At 38.5% G+C, this 27463-nt stretch overlaps 1 protein-coding gene across 2 annotated transcripts in view; it reads right to left on the reverse strand.

Annotated features, from left to right (window-relative positions):
- The window catches only part of tnn (tenascin N), a 46890-nt gene extending 32359 nt beyond the window's left edge, over positions 1 to 14531 (reverse strand). For both annotated transcript variants that reach the window (XM_054626919.1, XM_054626914.1), the window contains exons 1-6: positions 14420 to 14531; positions 7639 to 7836; positions 7084 to 7284; positions 5979 to 6353; positions 1176 to 1309; positions 928 to 1057 (exon numbers count right to left, since the gene is read on the reverse strand). In XM_054626919.1, coding sequence (XP_054482894.1) covers positions 928 to 1057; positions 1176 to 1309; positions 5979 to 6353; positions 7084 to 7284; positions 7639 to 7834 — 1036 coding nt within the window. In that variant the 5' untranslated portion in view covers positions 7835 to 7836; positions 14420 to 14531. The remainder of the gene's footprint in view (positions 1 to 927; positions 1058 to 1175; positions 1310 to 5978; positions 6354 to 7083; positions 7285 to 7638; positions 7837 to 14419) is intronic.
- Positions 14532 to 27463: the final 12932 nt, after the last annotated feature.

Consider the following 27463-nt stretch of genomic DNA (forward strand, 5'->3'; position numbering starts at 1 on the left):
ATTTTTATGCCAGATATTGGATTTTTCAAAGGGAAAAAGAAAAACATTCACTTAAACCCTCTTTTGAAGTAGATCATCGTTTTAAGTTGAAAAATATGTGACCAGTCTGCCTCATGCTGTGTGCTCCTCACACAACCATAAGCCAGATGATGGCGTGTTTCATCATGCCCTTATGGAAATGCCATGCTCTGTGAGGTTTTCCATGGGTAACCAGGCTAACCACACATTAGAGTCAGACTCAATCTCTCCCTCTTTCTGTCCGCCTCGCTCATTCTCACAAATCCTGTCTAGTAATCTCTTTCTCTTCAAAACTGTCTCTACCACATCTGTAAGAAAGCCGCTTTCCATTAAACACATCCGTGTAGCCATTTCCTTGTAATTACCTTTAAATTTAATGGTTAACAAACCAGCACTTAATGAAGTTAACAGGGCTGTTGTTCATTGCTTTCTAGCGTAGCATTTCAATAAAAGATATTTATGGTAGTGTTTAAAACAGAAAAAAAATCTCCTCATCTTGTCACTGCAAGTAGTTCTTGCTGTGTACTTGGCGCTTTCCTTAAATCTAGATTCTAAATATGCAACATCTCTTTCCTCTAAACATTTAAGAAGTTGATTTTTAAGTGTTTTCATACATCATCATGCCCTCACTTTCATTTGGCCTTAAATGTGAGTGCTTAATCCACAGAAATATAATGATATCCACCAGACCTGCGGTCTTCCTGCCACATCAGTCTTTAATGGGTCACTTCTGCCTTTGAATCTACACCACCAACACATTTATTGGCAACATATTGCACCCAGTCCCCTTACACTTCATCAGTCACGGATCTTAATCTGCATCATGCTCCTTTAGTCAAAAGAGTGACACACACATTTCAAGACCTTGTTGATGTTTTTTAAGTCCTGCTAACAGGGGTCTGTTCTCACCTGTGGTAGCTTCGATGTTGTCGGCCTCACTTTGGATTTCTTTGATGACAGCGTACACCTTGACAATGTAAGTGACTCCTGGAGTCAGTCCTGTGATGAGGTAGGAGTTATCTGTGTTGGGAACCTGAACCTATGATACAGTGGTTTGAGAGAAAGGTGTTTAAAAATTTAAAAAAATTAAAAATATTGTTATTTGCTACTTTATTCCTTTTACATATAAATATGACCAACAACAAAAAAAAACCTACATGCTCCTGGGAACTCTCATAGTTTTTGGCATGGTAATTCAGAATATAATACTCTGCCCCACGAACTGATTCCCAATCAACCAGGAGGGAGACGTCGGTCACCTTGACCAAGCGTAGACCCTGAGGACCGTGGGCTGACAGAGAAAGAGAGGTCGACACAGACAGAAAAATTAACAGAGGTTGTAGCACATTTTAATAAAATGTTCTATAACTTTTAGGGGTGAATCCAAATAGTTGATCTAAGGAGCCATATCCAACTGCCAATCTCACAACAGAATCATCACAGTGTCAGAAAAATGTGTTCAATAAACAAAAGGGTCATTCCCTTCGGGCTATAAGGGGTTGCTGAAGGTTTCATTTGACATAAAATTGCTTGATTTCTCCCAATTAATCATGATATATAGCCTATTCAGGTACAAATATCAGCCTATTAATAATATTCTTTAATGTGAAAATAACTCATGTGTTTTCAATCAAACTGCTGAGTGTGCATGAATAAATCACCATGTATACAAGGTTGCAATTTGCAGGACCATTGGAGCAGTATTTTGGCGACAGCCTCAGAAAGACTTAATAACAATATCATAAGGCTACTGTTTCACGCTTTTCAAACACCTAAATAACCTCAAACTGATAATTAAACAAGAAAATCATGAACAGAAGCAATGCATTGCTTTGAGGTTTTATCCCAAAGCTGAGGATTTTGGGGAAAGAATATTGCTTTTTAGTGGTTATACAAGGCCAAAAGAGTTCAATGGAGTTGAAGTAAAAAATATGTCAGGGGGCGAATCAGAAGGTACATAACTATGGTGGAGAACAATATATGATAGAGGGAAATAAATGGTAGATGGTGGTACATTTCAAGAAGTAAACTCCATACAAACGTAACATATTTTTCAAGGGGGGAAAATGTGAGATGGGTGGTGAACAGTTCCTTTGGCAGGGAAGGAATTTACATCAGGTTCAGATGGTGTTCCACAAGGAAAAGTCAGGAAGTTTAATATTTTTCTGAAATGCAGCAATCCTTTTCCATCCAGTAGCAGTTAATATCCCCCTGTTGCTACTCTAAGCACGACTATCAACAATCTTTACCCTCAAATAATATCTCAGAACAGCTGGGGTGTATAAATTAACATACTAAGATTGGAAAATGTGGAAACTAATAGTGATTTGTTTCTTATCTGAGGAAAATATAACTGAAACAACATATTTGGACTTCTTAAAAAGACTATAAATCTGCAGCAAGTGAGAACCAAGTAAGTACAAATGAATGTCCAGGAAAAAGGAAATAGACAATAAGTCAGTTTCTTTCTATTTGTTCCTGTGTCCTATTATCTTTCCCATCCGTTTGTAAATGTTAAACATGTCAATCACGTCTCTGAGACACTGTCACTTACACACAGTACTTGAAAAAATGCCCAAATATGGTTTTGAGTTGAGGACAAAAATGAAAGGGTACACTTTGTTGAACATAATCTCACACATTTTTGAGAGAGTCAAAGGAGCTACAATAAGAATGTTAAATCCAAAGCACCTGCAATATGTTGATATAGCGCTAAACAAGTTACTATGTTCACTTTAATAATCTCACATGCTTTATATCGAGATTATCTCATTAGATGCGATTCCTAAACTTTCCTCTTTTTGACTCTCGTGGTGGACTGACAAAAAATATTTTTATTGTTAAAGCACCACTGATTCTCTGAACCACTAGGCATCTGCCTTTGATAGTGTAGATACAAAATAATAACATTGAAGATATTAAAATGAAACTGCATTATACTGGATGTATAGTAGGCTATATCTAAAACCATACTTCAAGAGCCATGTCATTACCCAGGGAGCTGATTGACAACCATCGTCCAGGTGCTGAAATGGCAAGTAGCCACATAAAACAAAGAACGTCTCTTATTCTCCCAGTGCTTATTACCACAACTGTTGCTAACACCTAAAAACAACACTAAGTTTTTTCAATTTTCTTACCTCCCACTTTCACTTCCCCCTGACTTTTCCTCTGACATGGTGCCACTGTTGATGTTGGACTCACTTCAACAGCACCTACACACAAAGCTGCAGATCTGTTTCTAGCTGTGCTCTGCCTGTGCAGAGCAAAACTCAGCTTGAAGAAACTAAATCACCATCAAGGGTTTGACATAGCTGACCTACTGTGAAGACTGTGGTTCAGGACCTGAAATTGGTTGTGGAGCTTCTTTTGGTGGTCATGTGTAGCAAACGTTAAAAATCCCCGGCTTGTGCTCTGGGTTAAATGCAGAGGAAGAAATACCGTGGACACATTTAGCCAGAGGTTTCCATATATAGATTATAATTTTAAAACATATTCTGCAATCCAAGATACAAGCAGTATGAAAAAGCAGCATTTTGTGCCGTTCACCTGCAACTGAATCTTCGCGATATCCTTAGAAATAACTGTCACAGTATGAACTTGGTGAATTAAACTGTCCATGCCTGGCTGCTGCTGCTCACCTTTCTGCTTGCCTGGCCTTAAATTGCCATAAAATGCAATTTTGTACTCTGCTCCTGAGGCAATACAGTAATAGCAGTTTGGTGAGAAGTGCATTTAGCAGGAGAGGCGAGGATTCTTCTGGTAGGATCAAAAGATTGATGATGGGTGTTCTTGTATTCCCGTAGGATTACAGTATGTGACCTGATGTCATATGTTGCGCAGAGGCCATAACTGTCAGTGGTCATGGGGTCAGTGAACTGAAAAGGCCTCAGCTGCTCTATCTGAAATAACTGTTCGAGAGATGCTTTGAATTCCCAAGAAGTAGGTCACTGTGGCTATCATGATAACTGCTATAGCTTTGGGTTCAGTCAGAGACACTCGCAAATAGCTAAGACTTACATTTTTCAGAAAAGACTGCTTTGTTGAGGGAGCTCTAAGAGTCAGCTGGTTAAAATTATGATATCTTTAAAAAGTCAACAGTATCAAATGCCGCAAAACATAAGAAACAGTAGGGGTGGTGGAGAAAGCAGCAGCAGCAAGTGTTATTGTTACAGTAGGTTTCTAGTTTTTGGAGCAAATAGCTCATTAATATAAGGGTCAACATTTGTAGGCTACAGCTGTTATTTCAATGTGTCAGGGACATTTATCCAACATTTTATAATGTATACTGTTCATCTCATTTTCAGGTTGCATGCAGGTTGTAAACATTAGTTTGACTACTACTCAAAACTGAAGGGTTTCTACAGATCTTAGGGTTGTAACAATTCATTTTAGTTACTTTCAAATGTACAAAGGTAAACCTAGTTGGATTTGATAATTGATTTAAAAGGATTCCTATTTAATACTATATTCGCAGCATAGCGAGTGACTACTGTCAGGATAAAAAGACAGCCATGTACACCTGTTTGAATATACTTGAATATAATGCGACAGCTGTTAAGATGAAACTTTTACATAACAGGAAAAACACTGTTGTAAATACCAAATCAAAAAAATCGATGGCTGAATTTTATATAGCTGCTTTTGTTTCAGGGTCCTGGTTTTGATCATGCTGACTCACTGCTGCGGCTGGAACACTGGAATAGAACGGAGCAGTCGTTAATGTTATTAGTGACGCTTGTGCTTAACCTAATATGACAGGTTGAAATGTCTGCTGTAAAAAAGGACTATTACCACCCAGTAGATGCTGCAGCAGGAATCAAACCAATGATAGCAGATAAGCTGGAACAAGCATGAATTAGTTGCTGTGAGTTTAGAGAAGATTTATATCTATATTAGGGTGGACTGGGCTTCAACAGTTATATTTATTAATGGTCCCAGAGCTCCTTCCAGCATCTGTTTTCCATGAGACGGCAGTTAACATTCACAGCTTAATGACAGCAGAGCCATGGAGGTGACTTAAGCAGAAGGGTGAAATGTTAATCTTAACTCTCACGAGAAACACAGATCAAACTAAATAATACTCATAAAGGGTTATTATGCTGCACCCCAGATATGTAATTCACCCTTAAAAAGATCATGATGGAATATCCTTACTCAGACACAATTCATCTCTTAGGGAAACATTGAAAATGTCACTGGTAGCTGGTATAACAAAAAAACGGTATTGATAAAAACCTTTATGAATGATCTGTTTCTCACTCTGCTGGGATCAATTAGACATGAACATATGGTTGTGAATATTTGAGAATTGTTAGACTGTCTGATCATCTAAGTCAACAACAATGCATATAAATATAGTTCACTTTAAGGCCTGGTTACACAAATAACACAACAATTCCATGGTGAAATCAATTTCTTTAAATTGAAATTTGCTGCAATAGGTAGATTCACAAGCAAGGGGCAAAGTAAATCTGTGTTTCAAGTTCAACTTCAGGAAGTTGTCGTAATGCCCCTTTGAGCCAATGTAGAGCCTGAAATGGAGGAAGCTATCATGTTTTATTAGCTGAGTTGCACAATTCACTTTAGTTTAACCATGATTTGTTGGAGTACATACTGTTCCCCTTTATGTTTCCAGTCAGATATGAGACAGGAGTCAATGAAAAACATAGCCTAACTATGTCTCTTTAAGTGTAAACTAGCTTGCTAGCTTAAATTTTTGTTAGCAAGCTAACCTGGAGATGTAGCGAATGACGTCACTACTATCGTGTTCCCATCTTGCTCGTGTTTTCGCCAGTTGACCTTAGCTGACCTAGCTGTAGCTTAGTAACGGCTCAGTAGCTCAGTTAGCCATGCAGTGCTCCCTACATCAGCCTAAAAAAAACACCCAACTAGTGTATGAGTTATTATACATAACGTACACATAAATGTTTGTGTTGTAACTCATTTCAACAGCTTACCTAATGAACAGTCTTCGCCATAAAAGCCTTCTTCACAGACGCACTGGCCGTCCACACACTGGCCGTTACCAACGCAGTCGTTGGGACACTTCTGGACACTGCAATCCTCGCCTGTAAAGTGCGGGAAACACACGCATTTCCCATCCACACATTGTCCCTTGTCGTTGCAGTTGTCTGGACACATCAGCTGGCTGCAGTCCTCTCCCGTGTAGCCCTGGTGGCACACACACTTCCCATCCACACATCGGCCGTTGTCATTGCACTCATCAGGGCAGGACGACACTGAACAATCTGGGCCTTCCCATCCCAAGTAACACAGGCAGCTGCAGGTGTCTGGTTGGTAGGAACCATGGCCACTGCAGCTTGTGTCCACGCCTTTAGAAAGAGCAGGATGAAAGAGTGCTGCTGTTTAGTTGTCAGGTAAATTATTTAATCGGCCAATTATAGTATAGAATAAACAATCTTATTTCAAGATCTAAAATATGATTGTTTGCAGCCTCATCCCTACTGCAAAACTCATCTTTCAATTTTCCCTATGAACAGTGGTGAAAAGTATTAAGTTAATTTCCTTAGGTACTGTAGGCTTCTTAAGTACAATTTTCCGGTATTTGTGCTTGACTTGAGTAATTCAAGTCAACTTTATGCTTTGCCCCACAACATCTCAGACGAAAATATTGTACTATTTACTCCCCATTTCTTAGATACATTTAGTGACTAGTTACTTTACAGATTGATATCTGTAATATCATGATATACATGATATTTTATTGTATATTGAGCTACATAGCAGTATATAAAGTAATTCAAATTAGCTCAACCTTTAATGGCTACAACATTAAAGTGATGTCTACATAAATGCATCAATAATTATAATCCAGCAATATAATGCATATGAAATAGGTAATTCTGCATAATGAGTACTTTTACTTTTGGTACTTTAAGTATATTTTGGTGTACTTTTACTTAAGTTAAATCTTGAATGCAGGACTTTTACTTGTACAGCATTTCTACCCTGTGGTATTGTTACTTTTAACTGATCTGAGTACTTCTTTCATCACTGCCTATAAATTGTGGGTCAACTATATTAGGTTATGGCGAAGTTTACCTGCAGCCCCACCGCTTCCACAACATCCCTGAGTGCACTGGGTCTTTAGGTAGTTGACTTCTTCCTCCAGCCCGTTGACTCTGTACAAGAGTGACTTGAAGCTTTCTGACTCCCCACAGTCACACTTTGGCGTCTGCAGCCTGATGTTGTGTCTGAAGATGATGTCGTTCTCTCCATTCGTAGTTGTCTCTGTCTGCATACCTACAGAATGGAACATATATTCAAGTTTTCTGATTTATAGATGTACTGCCACAGAGTCACAAGGCTCACACATGATACAATATGTTTAGTATAATATTATTTTCCAGGTTAAAACATATAAATAAGCATTACATACTACTGGAAGAATTAGGAAACCATAAAGAAAAAAATATTGTCTGTAGTTGACTTATATTCATATACAAATAATCTTTCTTATGAAAACAGTTCATTTCTTCAACTCTGGTAGTTCACAGATTTTCATCCAATGCTATGAGCTTCCTGTATACACATACTAATATACTACTCATCTCAGTTGCATTTTCTCTTGCTCTAATTCTTATTTTTATTCGTGACCTGTTTCGTCCTGGGTTGGCAGGCGCTCAAGTGTACAACTAGAGCTCCCCGGGATGTCGATTTTATAGACGTGGCTGAAGGTGACTCCCTTCTCTGGGGCTGATGGGTCTGGGTGGTAAGTGGCGGAGCTGAACGGTGACATGGTGCAGAGCAGGACCAGTAGGCACAGGGCCCTCCACAGGAGTCTCGTGGTCATGGCTAAAGGACAAGATAAGTGCAGATAATTGTTACATTTCTGACCCTTCAGACAATTTTTTTCTGTCTAAAAGCACTGTTTAGGGAACCTCTTTGTAATATCTGTGGTTGGTTTTTTTTTCCAATTGGACAGCATCTGTGAGCATGTAGAGCACTGACTGTAAGGTAAACCATTGAAATTGTGATAACCCAATGAAACTAGGGATTGGATTCAGAAATGAAGGAAAATGGGTAGATTGTGGTTTGAGCAGCAGTTATTGTTGAAGGATAGAAAACAAAACAAGTAGTTACTTTTAAAAACTGCTTACCTCATGAATACATTTTCCAAAAGGGAGGATTATTCATTTAGCTAAACTTATTTTTTACCTTGCTCAGTAGAAACATCAATAGGAACAACTCTAAACTCCCCACTGCTGACTGTAAGGCAAATCAAGTTCACTTTCCAGATTGTCACACAGAGTGGCATGAGGCAATTCTTCATGTGGAGATGAAACATATATTCCATCTGTTTTTTAGTGCGAGCTTATTAATTTTGTAGAGATTGGATCTTTGGCATGAACTGTGTGACGGACTACCGAAACTGTAGATGTTTGTGGTCATGGCTGACTGGACCTGAGTCTCCGGGTTATAAGAGGGTCACGTTTGCACTTTCCAGGCAACGTAGAGAGCTGAAGACTGATATACTGTCTGAACAATGTAATTACATTACATTCAGTGGGGCACACTACTGTATATTTAATTTCAGGAAACCTGAACCATTGTGTCACTGTGGTGTTTTTGTGTGTGTGTGTGTGTGTGTGTGTGTGTGTGTGTGTGTGTGTGTGTGTGTGTGTGTGTGTGTGTGTGTGTGTGTGTTGGGATCTCATTCCACAGTAAGGCAGCAAAAAAGTGAGCCGTCATCACTTTGCCAGAGATCGTTTTGCTCTCGTCTACACCATGAATTGTGTTCAGTCAGGCGTTTCAAGCTTCAGAAACTTGTCCTCACGTATGATGTCATTGTGTCTAATGACAGTGATGTCATGTGAACTTAAAACCTTGTAGCAGAAAGTGGTTTCTACGGTTAGCCAAATTACATGCTTTCAAAATAGTAAGCTTTTAACTTAAGCTTTTAACCTTCAGTAGGTCTTTTTTGGACTTTGGTCTGAATTTAACATTCTGGTGTAAAAGTTTGAATTGCAGCAGAAGAAACTTTTGATCTAACTGTGCTGATCTTGTGTGGTCTATGGAAACACAAACCCTCTAATAGAGTGACTGAAAAGAAAGCTCAGTAATAAAATATTGTGGGCCCTGCTGTGTGATGCTTGACTGCTGGAAAACTGCATAGCAATTTACAGTAGCATACATACTTAAATACATATGTTGGATTTATTTGAAATCATACAGGATTATCTAATGGAACATGCATACACTGCAAAACCCCAATACTGGACACAGTGTATGTGACCAAAAACAGAAGCAGGAAAGAGAAACTGGAAAGTGTTGTTCCAGAATTTATTTGCATGACATTGTGATGAGGGACAAAATCATTTCCTCATGCTTTCTTATTTTGAGCAAAGAATATTTCAGTGCTGAAACTAAATTAGTTTTTTTGTAAATGTAGTAAAACTATGGTGATTTCCGCTTAATAGTAGCAACTTTGAAGAAGAGAAATCAACCAATTGGAAACCAAAATCTGTGCTTGTGGAGCATCAAATACTAAAACAGATGGAAAAGTAGAAAATCTGCAGAGAGAGAAACAGATCCTAAAAGTCCCACTGGACACTGTGAGCATTCACCAGAACATTAAAATGTCAACAAGTTGATCTAAAACCTGCCAATCCTCCATTGATACCATTTTCCGATTAACATAGATTCTAAGAAATTATATTTTGAGTATGTTCTTTTTTCAGTAGTTCTGGTGGGAAGCTACTCAATTGGACACAATTTGTCTTCAGTTATATAGACTTTGGCCTATGAATCCTCCCTCTGATGATTTACACAGGTTGTAACTCAAGTAGTTGTGTGATTTAAAAGTCTCCGGTCCTTTAGATAGACATGTTATGACCATGACCTGTTTCTAACTTGCACAAACTCAATACAGCCGACCCTTGCTTGGTTATTTTAGCTCTCTTTTTCATTGCTGCTGGTCAAAAGCTTGAGGTTAGAAGAAAGAAATCCAAGCTATGACATCACTGGGAAATTGCTTTTTTCACCATATGTGGTGGCCCAAACGTTAGTGGGTGTTTTATCAATGGCCAAGACTTTGGAGGGCAAACTAGAGATGAGGTATAAAAGACATTAAGATCAGGAGGGAGACAAATGGAAAGTAAGTGAAATAGAGATGAAAAGACTATATTGAGAGAGAGATTAAGTGAGTGAGAGCGAGTGAATAGGTGAGAGGGGGAATGATAGAGAGAGTGTCTTTGAGTCAGTGACGGTCTAGCAGTTAGCCACATTATAGACAGTATTCTATAGCCAAGTGGAATGGCACTGAGCACTGGCACACAGACATGCTTAACAAGCATGTTTATAGCTCCCTGTCAAGGTTTTTATTTGATGCTTGCCTTTTTCAGGCCCTTTTCGTATTTCTCTTGGAGGAGATAGCACTGTGACCTTCCAAGCATAGCAGAGGGCCGCTACCGAGTATTAAGAATGTCCCAGTGTGGGAAAGAGAGACAGATGGAGAGATTAATGGAGAGAGGAAATGGGGACTTGAGAGGGAAGTGGGGAAATCACATATGAGAGTTACTGCCAGAGAGATGGATGGATGGATGGATGGATGGATGGATGGATGGATGGATGGATGGATGGATGGATGGATGGATGGATGGATGGATGGATGGATGGATGGATGGATGGATGGATGGATGATTGAGGTCCTGTCTACACATAGACAGATATTTCTACCCATGCAAATATTTCTAAAATCTTTTTCCCCTCTGTTTAAAAAAAACTCTGTCCACACGACCTTCGCTTTACAAAATATCTCCGTCCACAAAAGAGTCCAACATTGACCTTACGCTCGCCGGGCCGGTAGGCGGGGACAAAAGCTACATCAACAACATGTCAATTACCAGAGTAGAAGATTCCGAGCATGCATAGTGACCTTATTTACATCGACAGTAGTAGCTTTGAAAAAAATGGTGCCTCCAATCTTTCGTGAAGTCGTGCAGCAATAGTGCGTTAAGATGTAAAGTAGTCATTAGACTTAACAGTGCTAAAGAAATGTAAACACACCGGTTGTCCACCACTGAGGAGATAATGAATGGCTGGAAAGATAGATGGATATATGAATTGATCAACAATTGGATGGATGCATGGGTGGATGGATGAATTAGAGGAATGGATGGATGGGTTGAAGTAATGGATATATATCCTCTAGTATAGTATGCATGTATAGGCCACTTAAGGATATATTAAAGAATGAAGGAAGCAGGTGGTTGGACAGTGAAATAACAGGAAAGAGTAGCTACCACTGAATGAAATACTAGATGTATGCAGCATTAACCGGCTTTCGTGACACAAAGCAGGATAGGTTTTCCCTTAATTATTGTGAAAACAGAAGGTATTTACTGGTTATTCTGCAATGAAACCGTAGCATAAAGATGTTGAACTTTGGTTTGGCATCGGTGTCCAGCACATTCAAGATCCAAAAGCAAGTTGACTGTCATTAGTCACTCTGAGTCAACATGCTTAATACTAAAGCAGAAAAACAGAATCCCTTCAGTCCAGTGGACGCTCTCCCTCAGCACATGGGTCGTCCAGATTGCATTTCAACCTGGCTTCCAAACCATCTCAAGTAAAATTCAACATGTCCATAAACACAGTTAAAAATTCCTTCCTGACAATAACTTCTCCATGTCAAAGCGGAGCTATGTCAATGGGCCCATTAAATGTGTGTTGACTACCTGTGATGTGTGCTTACTCTTTTATACGGGAGGAAGAATTGCGTGGGACTCTGCCCATGTGTGTACAGTATGTGTGTGTGTGTGTGTGTGTGTGTGTGTGTGTGTGTGAAACTTGGCATTTATAGCTTAGAGAGACACATGTAACAACAGCAATTTTATCACCTAGAGAAAATACCGTCTGGATCCAGACATCTTGCACTGAAGGCTTCTTGACAAGCTGTATGTGTGTCTGTGTGTGTCTTTTTAAAAATCTTTATGTTCTCTTAGCGCCAAACAGTGACCAGTGCATGCGCTGAACATTGGGTTGAGATAAACAGGGAATGGGAGTGGAAGACCACAAGAGAAACAAAGACTCAACAAAGACTCAGAAGAAGAAGACTTGGTCAGACCATGCACATTTGGCCCATCCTCTCTAGAGAGCCATTAAGCCTCAGACATAAGGCCAACTGTTTTACCAGGTTTCAACTCAAGACAAATTATATCGGACCGAACCAACAAGCCTGACAGTGAAAAGAAGGGAGGGTTTAAAAAAAGAAAATAGCGCCTAGGTCAAGACCTTACGTGCAGTTGCAAATTTGTGGACGTTCCCTTCCCTCCTTCCTTTACTTACTGCACAGCAGCTTGCAGACAGAACGGGGAAACTAAAATGAATAAAACGAAGCTGAAAGCAATTATTGTCTGAGAGCAGAGCTCATATCTTCAAGATTCTGTCTGCCTCCCGCTGCCCTGCAGACCACAAGTAGCCCTTGATAAGGCCCTCGCTTCATCAGAACCATAGAGGCTTCATTCCCCTTAGTGGGGCTGTCAGATGAAAACCTAACCAGCTGAAAAGAAAGAAAAATAACACAGCCTGAGCATTCATAAAAACCTACGCAGAAGTTCTAGAAAGAGATAGGTTTTTGAAATAATACAAATGTGTGTCCTGGGGACATTTTCCATCAGTGAAAGTAAATTAAATAAACTGGAGTTGTGAGGTTTCTGTGAAAGCAGTCACGTTATGCAATCTGAACACTTTTTTACAAACCACCCACTCGGGGTTGTGTGTGTTTCTCTCTCTATCTCTCTCTCTCTTTATGTCTTTCTCTCTCTATCATTTTGCATGGCTGAGGGCCCACATCTGTAGCTCATTTTGCGAGGGCTTCTGTGTATTCCCTGAGCCAGCACAGTAGCATTAAAGGTAAATCTACTGGATCGACAGCCCTGTGAGAATATCAATCACCCCGGTGCATAGTTATTATGAATATTTATGTTATTATCATAGAGAAAAATGTGTGGAAGCAGCTTTGTTGACAGACAATATAGGATTATCTACAATACAATGTGGAACTGAATATACAAATCATAAATAATAACTCACATACACTTTTGCAGAAATTAAAAGCTGTCACAGCTGCTCCCAAGGGAAAATAACTGTCTTAATTTATACAATATTGTCTAAAGATTTATGAGTTCAAACCGTCTTATATCTGATCCAAGTTTCCTAATTAAAAAAATAACTTTTTAAAAATACAGGATTCATTCAGCAACACACTATGAAAACATCTTTAGTTGTGGAGGAAGAGTCACATAATTAATAAGTAAAAGTAGCGATACCACACTATGAAAATATTCAATTTTTAACTAATTTTTCTACTAAAGGAAAAGTGCTCATTATGCAGAATTGCCCGTCAGTGCAATATTATTACGTTATTGGTGGATTTATGACTGACGCATGAACAGGTAGTGGTGCTTAAATGTTGGGTAATCTATAGCAATGCATCATATCTTATAAAATAGTTATTATCAGTTGAAAGGTTAGTCTTCATTTGTAAAATAACTAAAGCTGTTCAATAAATGAGTACAAATTACAATATTCGTCTATGAGAGGTAGTGGAATAGAAGTATAAAGTAGCATAACATAAAAATAATGAATTAAAAGTGAAGTGTTTCAATGTTTTTTTTGTGTGAATGCAGTAATATGCATTCAATGCCTCAAACCCCATCCCACATTAATATTCATCGCTGATAATATTTCCAAAACTTTCTTATTGATTAAGTGCTGCCATGAAAACTTACACTAACATAAGAGGAGCATCAGTCCCAGGACACTTCATAAATTCCAGTCAAGTTAAACTTTAGACTGTCATGTAACTGACAACAAATTCGAGGTGAAAGGCTTCAGGTGTGGACTGTTAAATTCAAGTTCTACCTACTCATAGCCTGCTTGATATAAAAAAAAAAGGTGAGACCGGGATAAAGAGAAAAGGAAAAAGTGAGGAGAATACAACTAAGGGAGTTCAGATAGATAGAGAGAAAGAAAGGTAGATGGGAGAGAAAGAAAAGCTGAGAAATAGCTGAGATTCAATTTGTGGTGTGATACAAAGAAAGCAGAAAACACGTTTTGATCCAATTGGGATGATGTAGAATTAAACAAGAGCTCAACAGAATTAACAACTCAGCAGAGGTACATTTTCTCTTGATAAATTGTCTTCCATTTAGTCTAGCACCATGTTTAGAAGTGTCTTAAAATAAATTAATCTAAATCTTATATTTAACTGAACAAAACCTACACCAATACCAATAAATTACAAAAATCTTAACCTTCAGGGAAATTGGACTGATAAGTTAACTAAATCCTTCTATAAAAAAATAATTTTAAAGACTTAATTAAGTCCCATGCTTAAATCACTGAGACTGATGAAATTAAAATGTTGCCTTACCCTTGAGGGTTTTCTTTAACCTTCTCCTCCTCCACTGCCTTCCTTTCTCTCTTTTCTCTATAGGACTGAACGTTACCAAGCCTCTCCCTCTGCCACCTGTTGACAAGCTGATTCAAAGACCTCCACACTGCCAGTGACTTTTGCTCGCTCCCTCTCCGCAATTGTTAAACTCTCTCCCAAATGCCTGAAGGCCAATGGGCAGTTAGTTTGGGAGTGTCTCCTCTCCTCCTGGAGTGATTGAATGAAAAGGGCGAGGGAGTGGAGGAGGAGAGAGATACTGAGCAGCATTTACTCTTTTCTCCTGAGTTAGTCAGATTTCTTACTCGTCTTTATCGTCTCAACACTTTTGTCACATATTAAATAACATATATATTTTTAAAAATGTAATAATAATAATAATATTAAAAATATTTTTTCCCCTCCCTGTATATGTTTGGTTACTGTAGAAGAGGAGGATTTGGATTTAGTCTCTTTAGCAGAAGGATGAAAGGGTCTCAAGCACAGTTACTGGATAAAGGTTGGATTCAAGAGTGAAAGATTGAAGCCAAGAAAAACTAAGAGCCTGCTAAGGATAGAGGGAACCACTGGGGCGAGGTTATATTTGACAAGCACATTTTAAGTGCAAAGTTAAATTCAAAGGACATGGCTCCAGCATTGGCATACAGATCCCAATAAAGATGGAGACAAAAAAGTTACTTTATTTCTCGGTAAAAACATTTAAAAATGGTGAGAATTATCACAAGAGTCCTTCGCAGCATTTCATGTTGGTTGAATGATTGGAAGTTAGACACCATAAAGTCTTGATTTGAGTTGATGTTCATGTACTATTCTCTCCAAAATGTCCATCGGGTTATATTTTTGGAGCCACTAAGCTTGCTCGGAGGACACATGGCCGGCTGAGTCCTTCAAGCCAACAGAAAAACCACAAGCGTCACAATCAAAAATCACTTCAGACTGCAATATGGTCACTTAAATGCAAAAAAAGAAAAATATATATTTCATCTTAAACTTGTATCTATCCACTAAAATGTAAGCAGCTAAGTTCATACAAACAGAACACACACATTAGCTTCTACGTACCACCACGGCCATCACCACAGACCCAAGGTGTCAAGGTTGGTAATCCTTTACACTGACAGCGACAGTTTGTCTCTAAATATATAAGTAAGGTTTCGAATTTCTGCGGGAACACAGAGGACTGTGGGATTGTTGAAGTGAAACTGGAGCTGAAGCTGAGGGGCCAGGTGTGGCCGTTTGTACAGAACAAATGCAGCTTGAACCTTTAATTGTAGCCTTAGACATGTTGGACAACTACCGATTTTTGGTCTTTCTTTTTACCCAATATCTGATAAGATGCTTGTCACCATACCATAGCACTCAGCACACATGAAAGCAATTAGCAGTCATATAAACCAAGACTGAGATGAAGCAGTGAACCTGTATATCCGCTAAAAGGCTACATATCTTAATTTTTTACGAATAAACAATTACAGTCCGTATATACAAATTAATGCAAACCGGTTTACCTAAAAGCACGTGGACATTTTGGAAAATATTCTTGTTTGCCTGTCTTGAAAGATAGATATTTTATAATGGCAGTTCCAAGTGATAATCATTTAAACCTGCATTAATCTACTTTTTGGTCATCCACTGACTCCTGAGGAAAGTATTTTCCACTAAGCAGGTTAATGCCCAACTACATTTTCTAGCTAGTTGCTAATTTTGTCATTATGCCATTTAGTGCTGGGCATGTAGTGTGTAGTGAGTTTATCAGAGCCTTTTTGCTGAAAACAGCCTCATCTTGAAATAATGCTCATGTGTAAGATTGAACCAAAACAAGATGTGGGCAGTAAAACATAAAAAGTAGGCTAAAAGTAATTCTAAATCTGAGGGGATCTGCACAGTTGGGTTTGTCACTACAAATGACACCTTTCACATTACACATGGCCAGTTGAACCATTGTTACTAAGAAAGTATTAACAGAGCTGCTTTAAAGGTGTGGTCAGTACATTTTGTGTTTATTGAGGTGTCAGGGGTGATGATGGGTAAGTAATGAATAAATTAATATCATATTTGTAGAGATTTTTAGAAGAAAAAGTAAAAAGAACAAGGACTATGTTTTAGTACTTAGGGGAAACACAACTAAGATAATATCTGTAATTCTGCTCAAGCGCTTTAAGAAGCAAACTGCTCCTTGGACCGAGAACAGTGATGAGTAAATCACCGGATGCTCCATAATGACACAGTCATTACAGAGACTTTACACTTCTTCTTGAAGTTAAAATGTAACCTTGGGACATGAATGTAAGTAATGTTCAGACTCAAACTTGATCCTGCAGTAGAGCTTTTTTCCCATCTCATTTCCATGATCAGAGAGGAGGACATTTTCAATTATGCTTTACTGAGAGAATAAAGACTACAAAGCTGAATCAAGTTGCCTTGAATTTTCCCGTCATCATGTTGAAAGACTCTTTTTGAGAAGCACAAAGCTCTGCAGTCTTCGTCATTAGAAAGAGGACTTTGGAGATGTATTAATTAACACAGAGTGGAGGGTAAAAACACCTGGAATCAGGTTTTTATGAAAGAACGAGAAGAAGAAAGGCAGACGTAGATGAAGAATGATCTGATATCCCCATAGCTCATGAGTCACAAAAAATACTTTGTCTGAGGGCAGCAGGAGTTTGAACGTCCGGTATGTGTGTGTGTATGGTGGTATCAGGAATGGCATGAGAGGACTGTTAGTCGCTTATCTGAGATCAGTTTCAAAGGTTCTGACCTAAATTACCGACCCCTTGATTTGGATATATACGTAAACTGATTCCAAACCAGCAGGGAGGAATGCAGTAACACAAACACACCTAACTACTGACCAATCACTCAAAAAGAAAAGTTGTCAACAGGTTTGTCACAAATGTCAACAAGCTATAAGTTTGTAATTCAGTTGACAACTCGTCCAGAAGTGCGATTATTATTTTGGCCCTTTGTTGTTTGGTTAAAAATATCAACCAATCAAAACCATTGAAATCATCCCTGCTCTCATCCTTTCTCTGAAATTACAACTACAGCCAGCTGCTGTAGTTTAGTAAATACCCTGAATGAAACTGTAAAAGAGAAGTGAAGTCGGTGGACAACCTCTCAATCCCATTACCAATTAATCTCTCCTTCCTGGTTTAAACTTAACAAATGTGCTGATCATTCCTAACAAAACAATGGGAATCCTCAGCGTCAGTGATCATAAAAGATACACAGAATGTCAAATCGGCACGTTGAACTTTGTTCATGCACTCGTCTGTTGCTATGACATGAGTGGTGAGAGGATATGAAATTTACTGCACTTCATGGGACAGAGAGAAAATATCTCTTGCATGTCACTAGTCTTTCAGGAAAATGTGACTGTTTCCTGGTGGTTTCAGCCCATGTCGGGAAACGTACCCCACATTAACAGCAGATGGAACAGAGCTCCCACAGAACTCACAGCAGGGTGAATTTTATGTTTTGTTTCCTTTAATGTGATGCATGTCTGTACTGTTTCCTCTCCTCCTCCCTGTTCTCTTTCTGCCAGACCAGAAGTTGACAATATAAAAATACAAACCATGACAAGGTAAAAGGTCAGCCTACTTGATGTATATCTGATCTCCCACTGATTTGGCCTGTACTTACTGTAAAAAGCAGGGTACAGATTTCAACTCTGTTCATTTGTCAGTTTATATTACTATATTTTGCTGCCTTGGAGTCCTTATTAAAGCAAAGTTATAACCATCATTATGTGGGACTGAGGTGGATCTGCTTCCTCTCCCCTGTGATGCTTTCCCCTCAAATTTTAAGCACCTTGACTATGCATCAGCAGCCTCTTACTCTATGCGATGGATGATGCTGTCTTTTTTTATTATCATGCACTTGCTGTCACATGCTCGAAGGGAAAAATCTTGGAATAAATTAAAATAGATATAATTTGTGGTAATAGATACTGACAGATTTACGATTCACAAATTAAGGAAAATGTCTGGAAATTAATGGTGAGCTGCACAATTACAACAATCCCTGTGTTTTGAGTGTTCTCTTGATGACAGTGGAAAATATTGGCCTTTCTACTATTTACGTAGGTCGGGATCTGGTTAGTAGAATTGGTCATGGCATGTGGTTACATTTTTCTCATGTTCATTAAAAATTGAGCAAGCTTCAAAAACAGGGTCGGTCTTCATATCATTATCAGGTTAGGAATGTTTCATTATAAGTTCAAGGACGTTCTTCACTATGGTTTTTCATTTATTGGGTGATTGGTGATCTTAGTAAATACAAAGCTATGCTGGCTGTGCACCAACACCATTCATCAGCCTGTAAACTGCAGGTAGCTAATCATAGATGTTGTCTTTGGGATATTGTGGAAGGGCAACAATAGTTACAATGTTGCTCATTTAAGCTAAGAAGTGTTATTAAAAGCCTCAGCACGCCACATTATTTCCTATGAGACCACGAGCAATAAAATTAAAAGCTTCAACTTAATTGTACAACCTCATTACAAAAGGGCAGCGCTATTTTTGAATTAGACTATTTCCATAGGGTCTTAGTCATTTTGTTGTGAAGAAATATAACCTTTTACAGTGCTGCCTCTTACTCACATGCCTTTTATCAACGATTCATCATAATGAGCTACTAAATCAATAATAACTAATAAATCAAATGCGTCATAGTTACCTCAGATGCTGTCAATATTCTCAAATTGTGCAACGTCTTTGACAGAACTAGTGAAATGACGAGCATTGCTGACATACCTCAATCTCCCAGCATGTTTTCTTCAGCAAGTTTTGGGTTTGAGTTTGAGTGCATGCTAAACAGAGGAAGTCATTAACAGTCTCCTCCTCTACGCCGGCCTGCTGCTGTGATTTGCTATCATCTTGTTCTTCCTGCCAGCCAGGACAATTAGCAGCCCTCCTGATGCTCATATATTTCTAGTTAGAACAACAATATGCGAGAACCTGCAAACACTGTTCAGTAAAGAAGTGCCCTGCATAATCAACATGATAGTTGGAACAAGTCATTAACTGAGCTAACTGAAGTATTTACTACTGTGTGTCTTTTATAACAAATGTGTTATCGTTTGAACCTTACCTTAAAGAATTTAAGTTTTCAGCTTATTCTAATGAATCGTTGCATTTGTACAACAAGGTGTCCCAAAATATGCATCTGCCACACACAAAACACAACGTTACACATTTGCAAATTGCATACTCCCTATAAATTGTATAACAATTTTCCAATAGACGTGATGGGTGAAAAAAAGTATTGCCGTATTTTTTGATATTTCTGGTGGTATCCATTCACAGATGAGATTAGCTGAGACCATTTCTCATGTATGTATGGTAAATATGAAGCTACAGCCAGCAGCCATTTAGCCAAGCACAAAAACTGGAAACAGTGGGGAACAGCTAGCATTGCTCTGTCCAAAGGCACTCGAATAAAATACACCCACCAGTATCTCTAAAGCTAACTAGTGAACATGTTATACCTTGTTTGTTTAATTCCTAAAACATCTGAAAACAAAGCTAAGTTATCGACTGGTTGTGTGCTGGAGTATTTCCTGAATAGGAGCACAAACTCTGTTGGCACCGTGAAGTTTCAAGGCCACTGCCTTTGGTCTATGCTAAGCCAAGCTAACCGTCTCCTAGCTCTAGCTTCTTATTTAACAAGCAGATACCAGAGTGGTATTGATCCTCTCATCTTTCTCTCGGGAAGAAAGCGAATAAGCCCATGTCCTAAAATTTTACATTTTTCCTGTTAAGTTACCCTAAAGTATAAATGTTGCACTGTGATGTTTTAGCATCCATCATGGAAACATTAAGCCTGTATAAGATGGACTCTCCAGTTACGAGTGTCTGAGGCTGCTGACCACATTAGTGTAAATGACCGAGCATTTGTAATTACTGCATGTCTACCTGTGCTCAAACTACCACTTTCAGTAACTTAAACCTGAACCTTCATTGGATTGTTTCAAGTAAATACACAAAAAGCACATTAACTCAGCTCTTTGAACGCCAGGGTATATTTAATCACCCACAGGCTTACTGTGGTAAGGGGAACGGAAACTTCACTGATTGTGTGTTTCTTCTGTTGATTGAGAGGGCTGATTTGATCTGAAGGGGAGCTACACTATGAGGGGCTTTGTGGGAAAATGGGACCTGACAGATGCATCCAAATAGCACCCGCAGATATCTAACACACGAAATATGTTTAAAGACCGGCTAAATGTCTGGCTTGTCTGGGGGTTATTAGGCTAGATTAACACAGCAAAGATGGCAATTTTTCATCGTTGTGGTAACATGTTGATTTTCCATTCCTGTCTAAACATTTAAAAACATGTTTTCTCATGTTTACGTAGAAATGACTTGATCAGACCAGAGGGAGACAGGCCAAAGCATGCATCAATGTCGCATTCTGCTTCATGTTTACACTCGTGAAATGTCCCTGAGGCTGTTTTTATTTTGTACCAGTGTAAACTGAACATGTGCGACTTTGATGGAAAGCAGATCAGATTAGAAGACGCGGTGTAGATGAAGCCTAAGTCATTTAAGGGAAAACAAATGCCATATGGAGGTTTCGTGTGTTTCTTCCAAAGCCCTGGTTGTGTGTGAGTTCAGCTTCCTTTGATGCATAGCACATTGTGCACATACAAACAAACTTGTGGGCGCACACACACACACACACACACACACACACACACACACACACACACACACACACACACACACACACACACACACACACACACACACACACACATACAAACCCACATTGTATACATGTTCATGAGCTGCCCTGTCTCCAGCTATCTTTAATGCTCACCACAGTTAAGTTTTATGTTTGTTTGTCAACCACACAGTATAGAAAAGGCAACACATGTGCAGTAACTGTATGTCTGCGTCGTGATTATCTGCTGTTTAACTGTGAGTGGTCAACACATCCGGCTTTCAGATTTTCAAAGATTATTGTTAATGTGGCTTCTATTTTGTTAGCCAGCATATAGTAAAGACCAAAACAAGTGATCTGACAATGATCTGAAACAATGGCAGTGTTCTTGACTCAGACCTGTGACGTCATAAGTGCAGTACACATCTGCTTCAGATCACAACTTTAAGAACTGGGAACTGCCACAAAGTGTGAATACATTTGTTGTCTAAATGTTCTACAAAAAAAAAATGAATTGAACCTGCCGTCATAATGATAATTAATGAGTCCTTATTCATTTGAATGGAGTCAGTGCAAGCACATTAGCAAATGAGTTAATTGGAGCAGACAAGGCAAGTCAAGCAGCAGTCTGACAGATGAGCTGGTGTCAACAGCTGCTACAGAGCTTCCTGTATGGGCTGATGTGGATACCAGTCCTCAGGGTTGGGTCGTCCTGACATGAGACGCCCTGTGGAGACCTGACCCGTCGGCCCACCGACTGACACTAACTTGACACCAGTCATGCTTTTTGATCTCAGGGACTCACCGGTGGTTTATTTTTGCCTCAGGGAAGAGAAAACAAGGTGAGACTTTAAAAAGACACAAGCTCAAGAAGCTGAAGCTCTGCGACATTTGTGGCTGATGCTCATTTTTCAGCGTTAATGGAACAAATACATTCCTTCTGTAAAAGTAAGTACCTGTGGACTTGACATTTCGGCAAGAATTTGAATAAATAAGAAACTAAATCCTGTATTATTCATTACTGCATTACTGCTACATTTATGACTATTTTAAAAAGTCATCTCAGTTTGAGATATCTGATTTAAACTGAGAGTAAAATCAAAGTCAAGATAGCCTTTTAGGGCCTCTAATGGGAACTATAGGAACCCAGTTACAGACAGAGTGACAGTGACAAATAACCGCTCATGCCATCTAGTTCTTTCATAGGGATTTTCAAACAACTCATTTCCTTCCTGTAATACAATTCAAACATGATCATGGAAAAGTTAGGGTCAAAAGAATCGACGCTCCCTCAAACTCTGACAGGAAGGATGTATTTCAGCTTTGTAAAACGGCACCAGGAGTTACCCTTCACCTGAATCTCTTAGGTCAAGAGAGATTTGTTTTCAAAGCTTGCGGTCTACACTTCCTAAAGCATTGGTGGTCCTGTGACTAAGTATAATCACAGATGTGCCTGTATCCCCCAACTCTGTCTCTTTTTCTTTCCCTTTTTTCTACCTTTCAAAGCTACTGGACTCATCTGAATTCAGATCTTATCTTCTTTAAGTACTTCTGTACGTCTCCTTGACAATGACATCAACACCTATCCATAAAATCATACAGTGTGGGCTTCAGTTTTACAAATACATCTTTATATCCTCTGAAGTGTGGGAAAACACAAACAGGCGACGCTAATGTTTTGCTTTATGAGGTTATGCATCAAACAAATAGTGGAGCAGCTCTTCAATTTGAGAGGAAGGGTTGTTGGTTTTATGAAATACTCCCCTTAGCAGAGCATGAGTGAATGCCGCATATCTGCAGATGGGACTCCTCATTTTTACTTGACCCAAAAGACTCAGTTTCAAGTCTGATAATAGTGTGGTTGATAATATTGAGTCTGTAATATATCTGCCAGGACAAGGAAATGATAAAACAGATGCTACGAGACAAAGACGCATATGCCTGATGCCCACACTCCAGCTTTATGAATTGAATGTGTTTGATGGGCCCGATTTTCCAAATGTCAAAAATGAAAAAAAAAAAAATGAAACTTTGTATTCGTGCATTTATGGAAGCATCATAAATAATAAATGAAAGCTTTCAAAGCCAGACAGATTTATCAATTGGTTTCATCATTGCAGTCTGGGAAAGAGGAAATCTGTTTGGGTTTTTTGTGCGTAGTATACGAATGCATATACTATATTCTTGTATCCATTAAACCTTTATTATCTCAATAGAAACTTTTAATTGTAAATTTCGACAATGCCGTTCTGCATGTTGATCAGGATAAAATAACAAACATTTGATGGTCAGCTTTTTTTTTCTCATCTGCTCAAAAGTTTCACCTGACATTATTAAAGGTATTTTTACTCATTGTTCTTGTGCCATTTTTGTATTTCGAATATTTTACTTTCAAGACACATGATATGTTTAGAAATTATACATTTTATATTTCTAAATCTACTTTATAATTATAATATTGATGATAAATGAATTAGTACAATTTGTAACTTTAATCACAATACAAAATCTAATAAGATCCTGTGATATTATTAATTTCGCCAACAGTATCCATTCATTCAATTGGTATGTAACCCCAAAATGTTGTTTTCATTTATTTGTTATCTGCTTTCACGTCATGCGTAAGAGTCCTTTCACCAGGACAGACCCTGTCCTTTGCACCTTTGCCCTTACATAAACTTGCATTGAAGAGGAGGGCTTTCTTTGAAAGCTGTGAGAGTCTGTTTTTGTGTGTGATTAGTTGCCATAAAATGTACGTGTGAAATCAGTCATTAAGGATGCGATTATACTTACCTGCATGCATGCATGCCATAAATTTGACCAAGCTCTCTCTTTCCCTTTCTTTTCTCTCTCTCCTCTGGGAACGCTAGACATTCCTGAGGTCTGGAAAGTAGAGACCTTGGAGTCAGTCAGGTCATGGCCTCCCACTAAATGAGCTGTATCTGCTTCAAATGGACACTGATTACTAAGAGGAGAAGCAGTTCCCATGCAGACATGTTAATGAAGGTGAGACTGTTAATTCAGTGATTGATACATCAATTCAATGTGTACTCACCAGATAACCAAATATTGTTGTTACAGTCATATGCGGTTCTAAAAATCAATCTGACAACATATAAACTGTTTTCTTTTATGTATAACAGAGGTTTGAATTTAACATAAAAGACAAACACTGCAGGGCTAACTTTTGACAGTATTTGTGTCAATGGTGTGTTTAGTTCCAAATGCTGGAAGGTATCAACAATCTTTTTCTCCCCTTATTTGGCTGTTTTTTCCCCCAAGGCATACTTATACAGTGTTTAAATATAGTTGCATGACGGCATGAGTTTTCCATGATCAAAAATCCAGTCTGAATGGCACACTTTGTCAATGATTTTAATAAATCACCTTTAAACATTGTAACATGTGCTTGCGTCTTTTCATTTGGCAAAAAAGTTTGTCAGAGACGTCCGGAATAGGACAATGATCCAGTTAAAGGCTTGCAAACTGTGGCTCGGTTTACGACATCTCAAGGAGAGAGAGAGAGAGAGAGTTATTTATTTTACCCAGCGAGGGAAATACAGGAAATGGCTCACGGTTAAGTTTTTCCCTCTATGCACCAGGTACTGTACGCATTTGATTATGGTTTCATAGAAAGAGTGGAATATTTAAAATGGGCTGTAATCACTTCACCACATTTGTATAGACTGGTCTGTGAAGACATAACACTTTCTGGACATTAAGTGACTAATATGTTTAAAATAGGCACTTACTGAGCTAAAGTAAAGAAATATATATATATTTTTTAAAAGCTAAAAGAACAATAAACACTTTTTGCAGATTGATCTAACATTAATAGAATTGGCTCAGTTATATTTGATCTGACATTAGGTTTGTTGAACTATAACAAATTGAGTGACTTTGTCACAGCCAGCAGATTAAAAAGGAAAGGAAAGGTATGTTAATAAATAGGATATGTGATACTTTGACAGTTATTCATTTATGGAAAAAAAAAAACACTTTCTCGTCTTACATTATGACTTGGTTATATAAGTTGTAGAATACACGGATCATTGCTAAACTCTACAGCAAAGATTTTCAAAGAGGCATGACACTTCTGTTTTCTGTGGCAACTTCCATTACATAATGGCCCCATAAAACATTATATTATGGTATAGAAATATAAGGAACATTTTGTTTTGGCAGCTGGCAATGACTGTACTCAAACCTGGTTTCAAATATTTGAACTACCAGAGGAATATATGCTGAGATGTGGTGTAACACTCCAACCACGGCCTTGAACAGTCTAAACTGAGATCACCTTCTCTAGATGCCAAAGTTAAACTTTGTTAAGTTTTATTTATATATATGTCATATATATTTTGCTCCTGACTGGCACACTCTAATTATGTGGGCACGATTTATGTTCACAGGATGGTCATGCTGTACCAGTTAGGTCGAAAGAGGGAAAGCCCACCCACTTAGAAACACAGCAGCTTTGTTACTGCTTGCATGATGAATTGTATCTATAAAGATGTCATCCTGATGAGATGTGGCAGACACGGCCATGTTTACCATGAAGTAAGACTTCCTGTCCACACACGGTATATGCGACTTAGCCTGCATCTGTCACATTATTCTTTGCCACCTCAGTCACATAGGAAAAAAATTATAGACTAGCAATAATAAAAAATACACCATTTTCAACCTCCCTCTGAAATCTAACTGTCTCAAACAACCACGTAGATAGAAAAAACACCGTCCTGTCACATTTTCATTTTTGCATGATACATACCTTGAAGCATTTTGTGTGAAAAAATGAATGAATGCAGAGTTCCATCCATGTACCTGGGCATTATTGGATGAAGATAAGGTCGCTATAGTGCCTTGTGTAATTTCAAATTCTACATGGTGCTTCAATACTAAAGTCCAATAGTCTCAGCCTCAGTTACATCATCTTGACCATGTTCAATGCACTACTGTCATTTTTATGGATGAGGCCACTTGTCTGCTGTGCCCCTGAGTAATCTTTACCTATCACAGAAACAGATCAGCTCCATATTGTACGGCTTTGTTCCCAAATCTCCCAAGTATTCGCTGTGATCCAGCCTGAGGTCTTGATCCTCTCTAAGGCATGAAACTGGACTGCTGTTAAGACACCTGTCTACATGAAACTTTTATATTCAATTGCTCCTTTGATGCCAGCTGACAAGACACTTCTTATTTGGCTGTCATATGAATTATCCACTCGTAATGTCTACAAGTCCAAGAATCTCTTTCAATGCTTCCTCTCCATTGGTCCCCTAACACAGAGCACCCACACACAACAGCTCAAATGTTTCTGATAGCTAATGTCATTCAATTAATGAAACAGTTACAAACTCCAATCACGATGTTTAAGGTCTGGTGAAAGAATGTTTAAACTCCTCCAGTAGAAAGGTATTTTAGCCAATCAACACAAAGCTTTACTCTTGCTGGCAGAACCTGGAAGCCTGGCATTTAGCATAAATTGTACAATACATGGAAACGTAGAAGGTCACCTTTCAGATCCTCTCAAGCCTTTGACATCTCTCTCCTATGGGGGTAAAAGACATGACAGAGGGAATGATGTTGCCCTCCTGGTGATCTTGGAATAGCCACTTCAGGCGTTTAAAGCCAAAACCAACTGAGGGCCAAAAAAACAGTTGAACTATGATATACTACTGCTGTCAAATGACAATGCTGTGTTTTCCAACTTTCAAAAACTGAACAAAAACTTTTTATTTCTTGCTTGACAACCATGTAATCGTGCAAGTACAGTGATTTGAAAAGATTTGTTGCCTACTAACCCAGAATATAAAAGACAGTTGATGGTATATATGTGATATCAGGTGTACAAATATAACTTTCTGCTGTTTAAGCTACATTGACGCAGTTTTTTTTTTTATTTAATTCAAGCCTATAAAGATTTTCCAGCCTGCTGCATGATGTTGCTCTTTATAGAGGAAGCACTGCCTGCAGTTAGTCATGTGTTAATATTTATCCAAGAACACATCCGCTCAAGGCTCCAAAATAATGGGGATTGTTGGGGAAAACTTAAACGGAATCTGCAGCGATTGTTACATTTATTTTCTCCAAAAAGTTTGAAGAACAGTGCCCTGCTGAATCATAAAATAAGTCCACTGTTTTATCCATGTACTTCCTTGAAACAAAAGAGTTTCATTGTTAGAGGTGTCAGGGGAGAAGAGATGTGTCCGGTGTTTCAGATAATTGAAGAATTGGAATTCAGACAGACATAAGGTTTATTCAGCATGAAGGAACACACTCCTTTAGTTGGGTGATAAGAAAGAGACAGTATGACCTTACACTCATAGAACAACACTGTCACCTGTTGGTACTTAA

This window comes from Anoplopoma fimbria, chromosome 3 (genome assembly GCF_027596085.1).
Source record: "Anoplopoma fimbria isolate UVic2021 breed Golden Eagle Sablefish chromosome 3, Afim_UVic_2022, whole genome shotgun sequence".
NCBI classification, from domain to species: Eukaryota; Metazoa; Chordata; class Actinopteri; order Perciformes; family Anoplopomatidae; genus Anoplopoma; species Anoplopoma fimbria.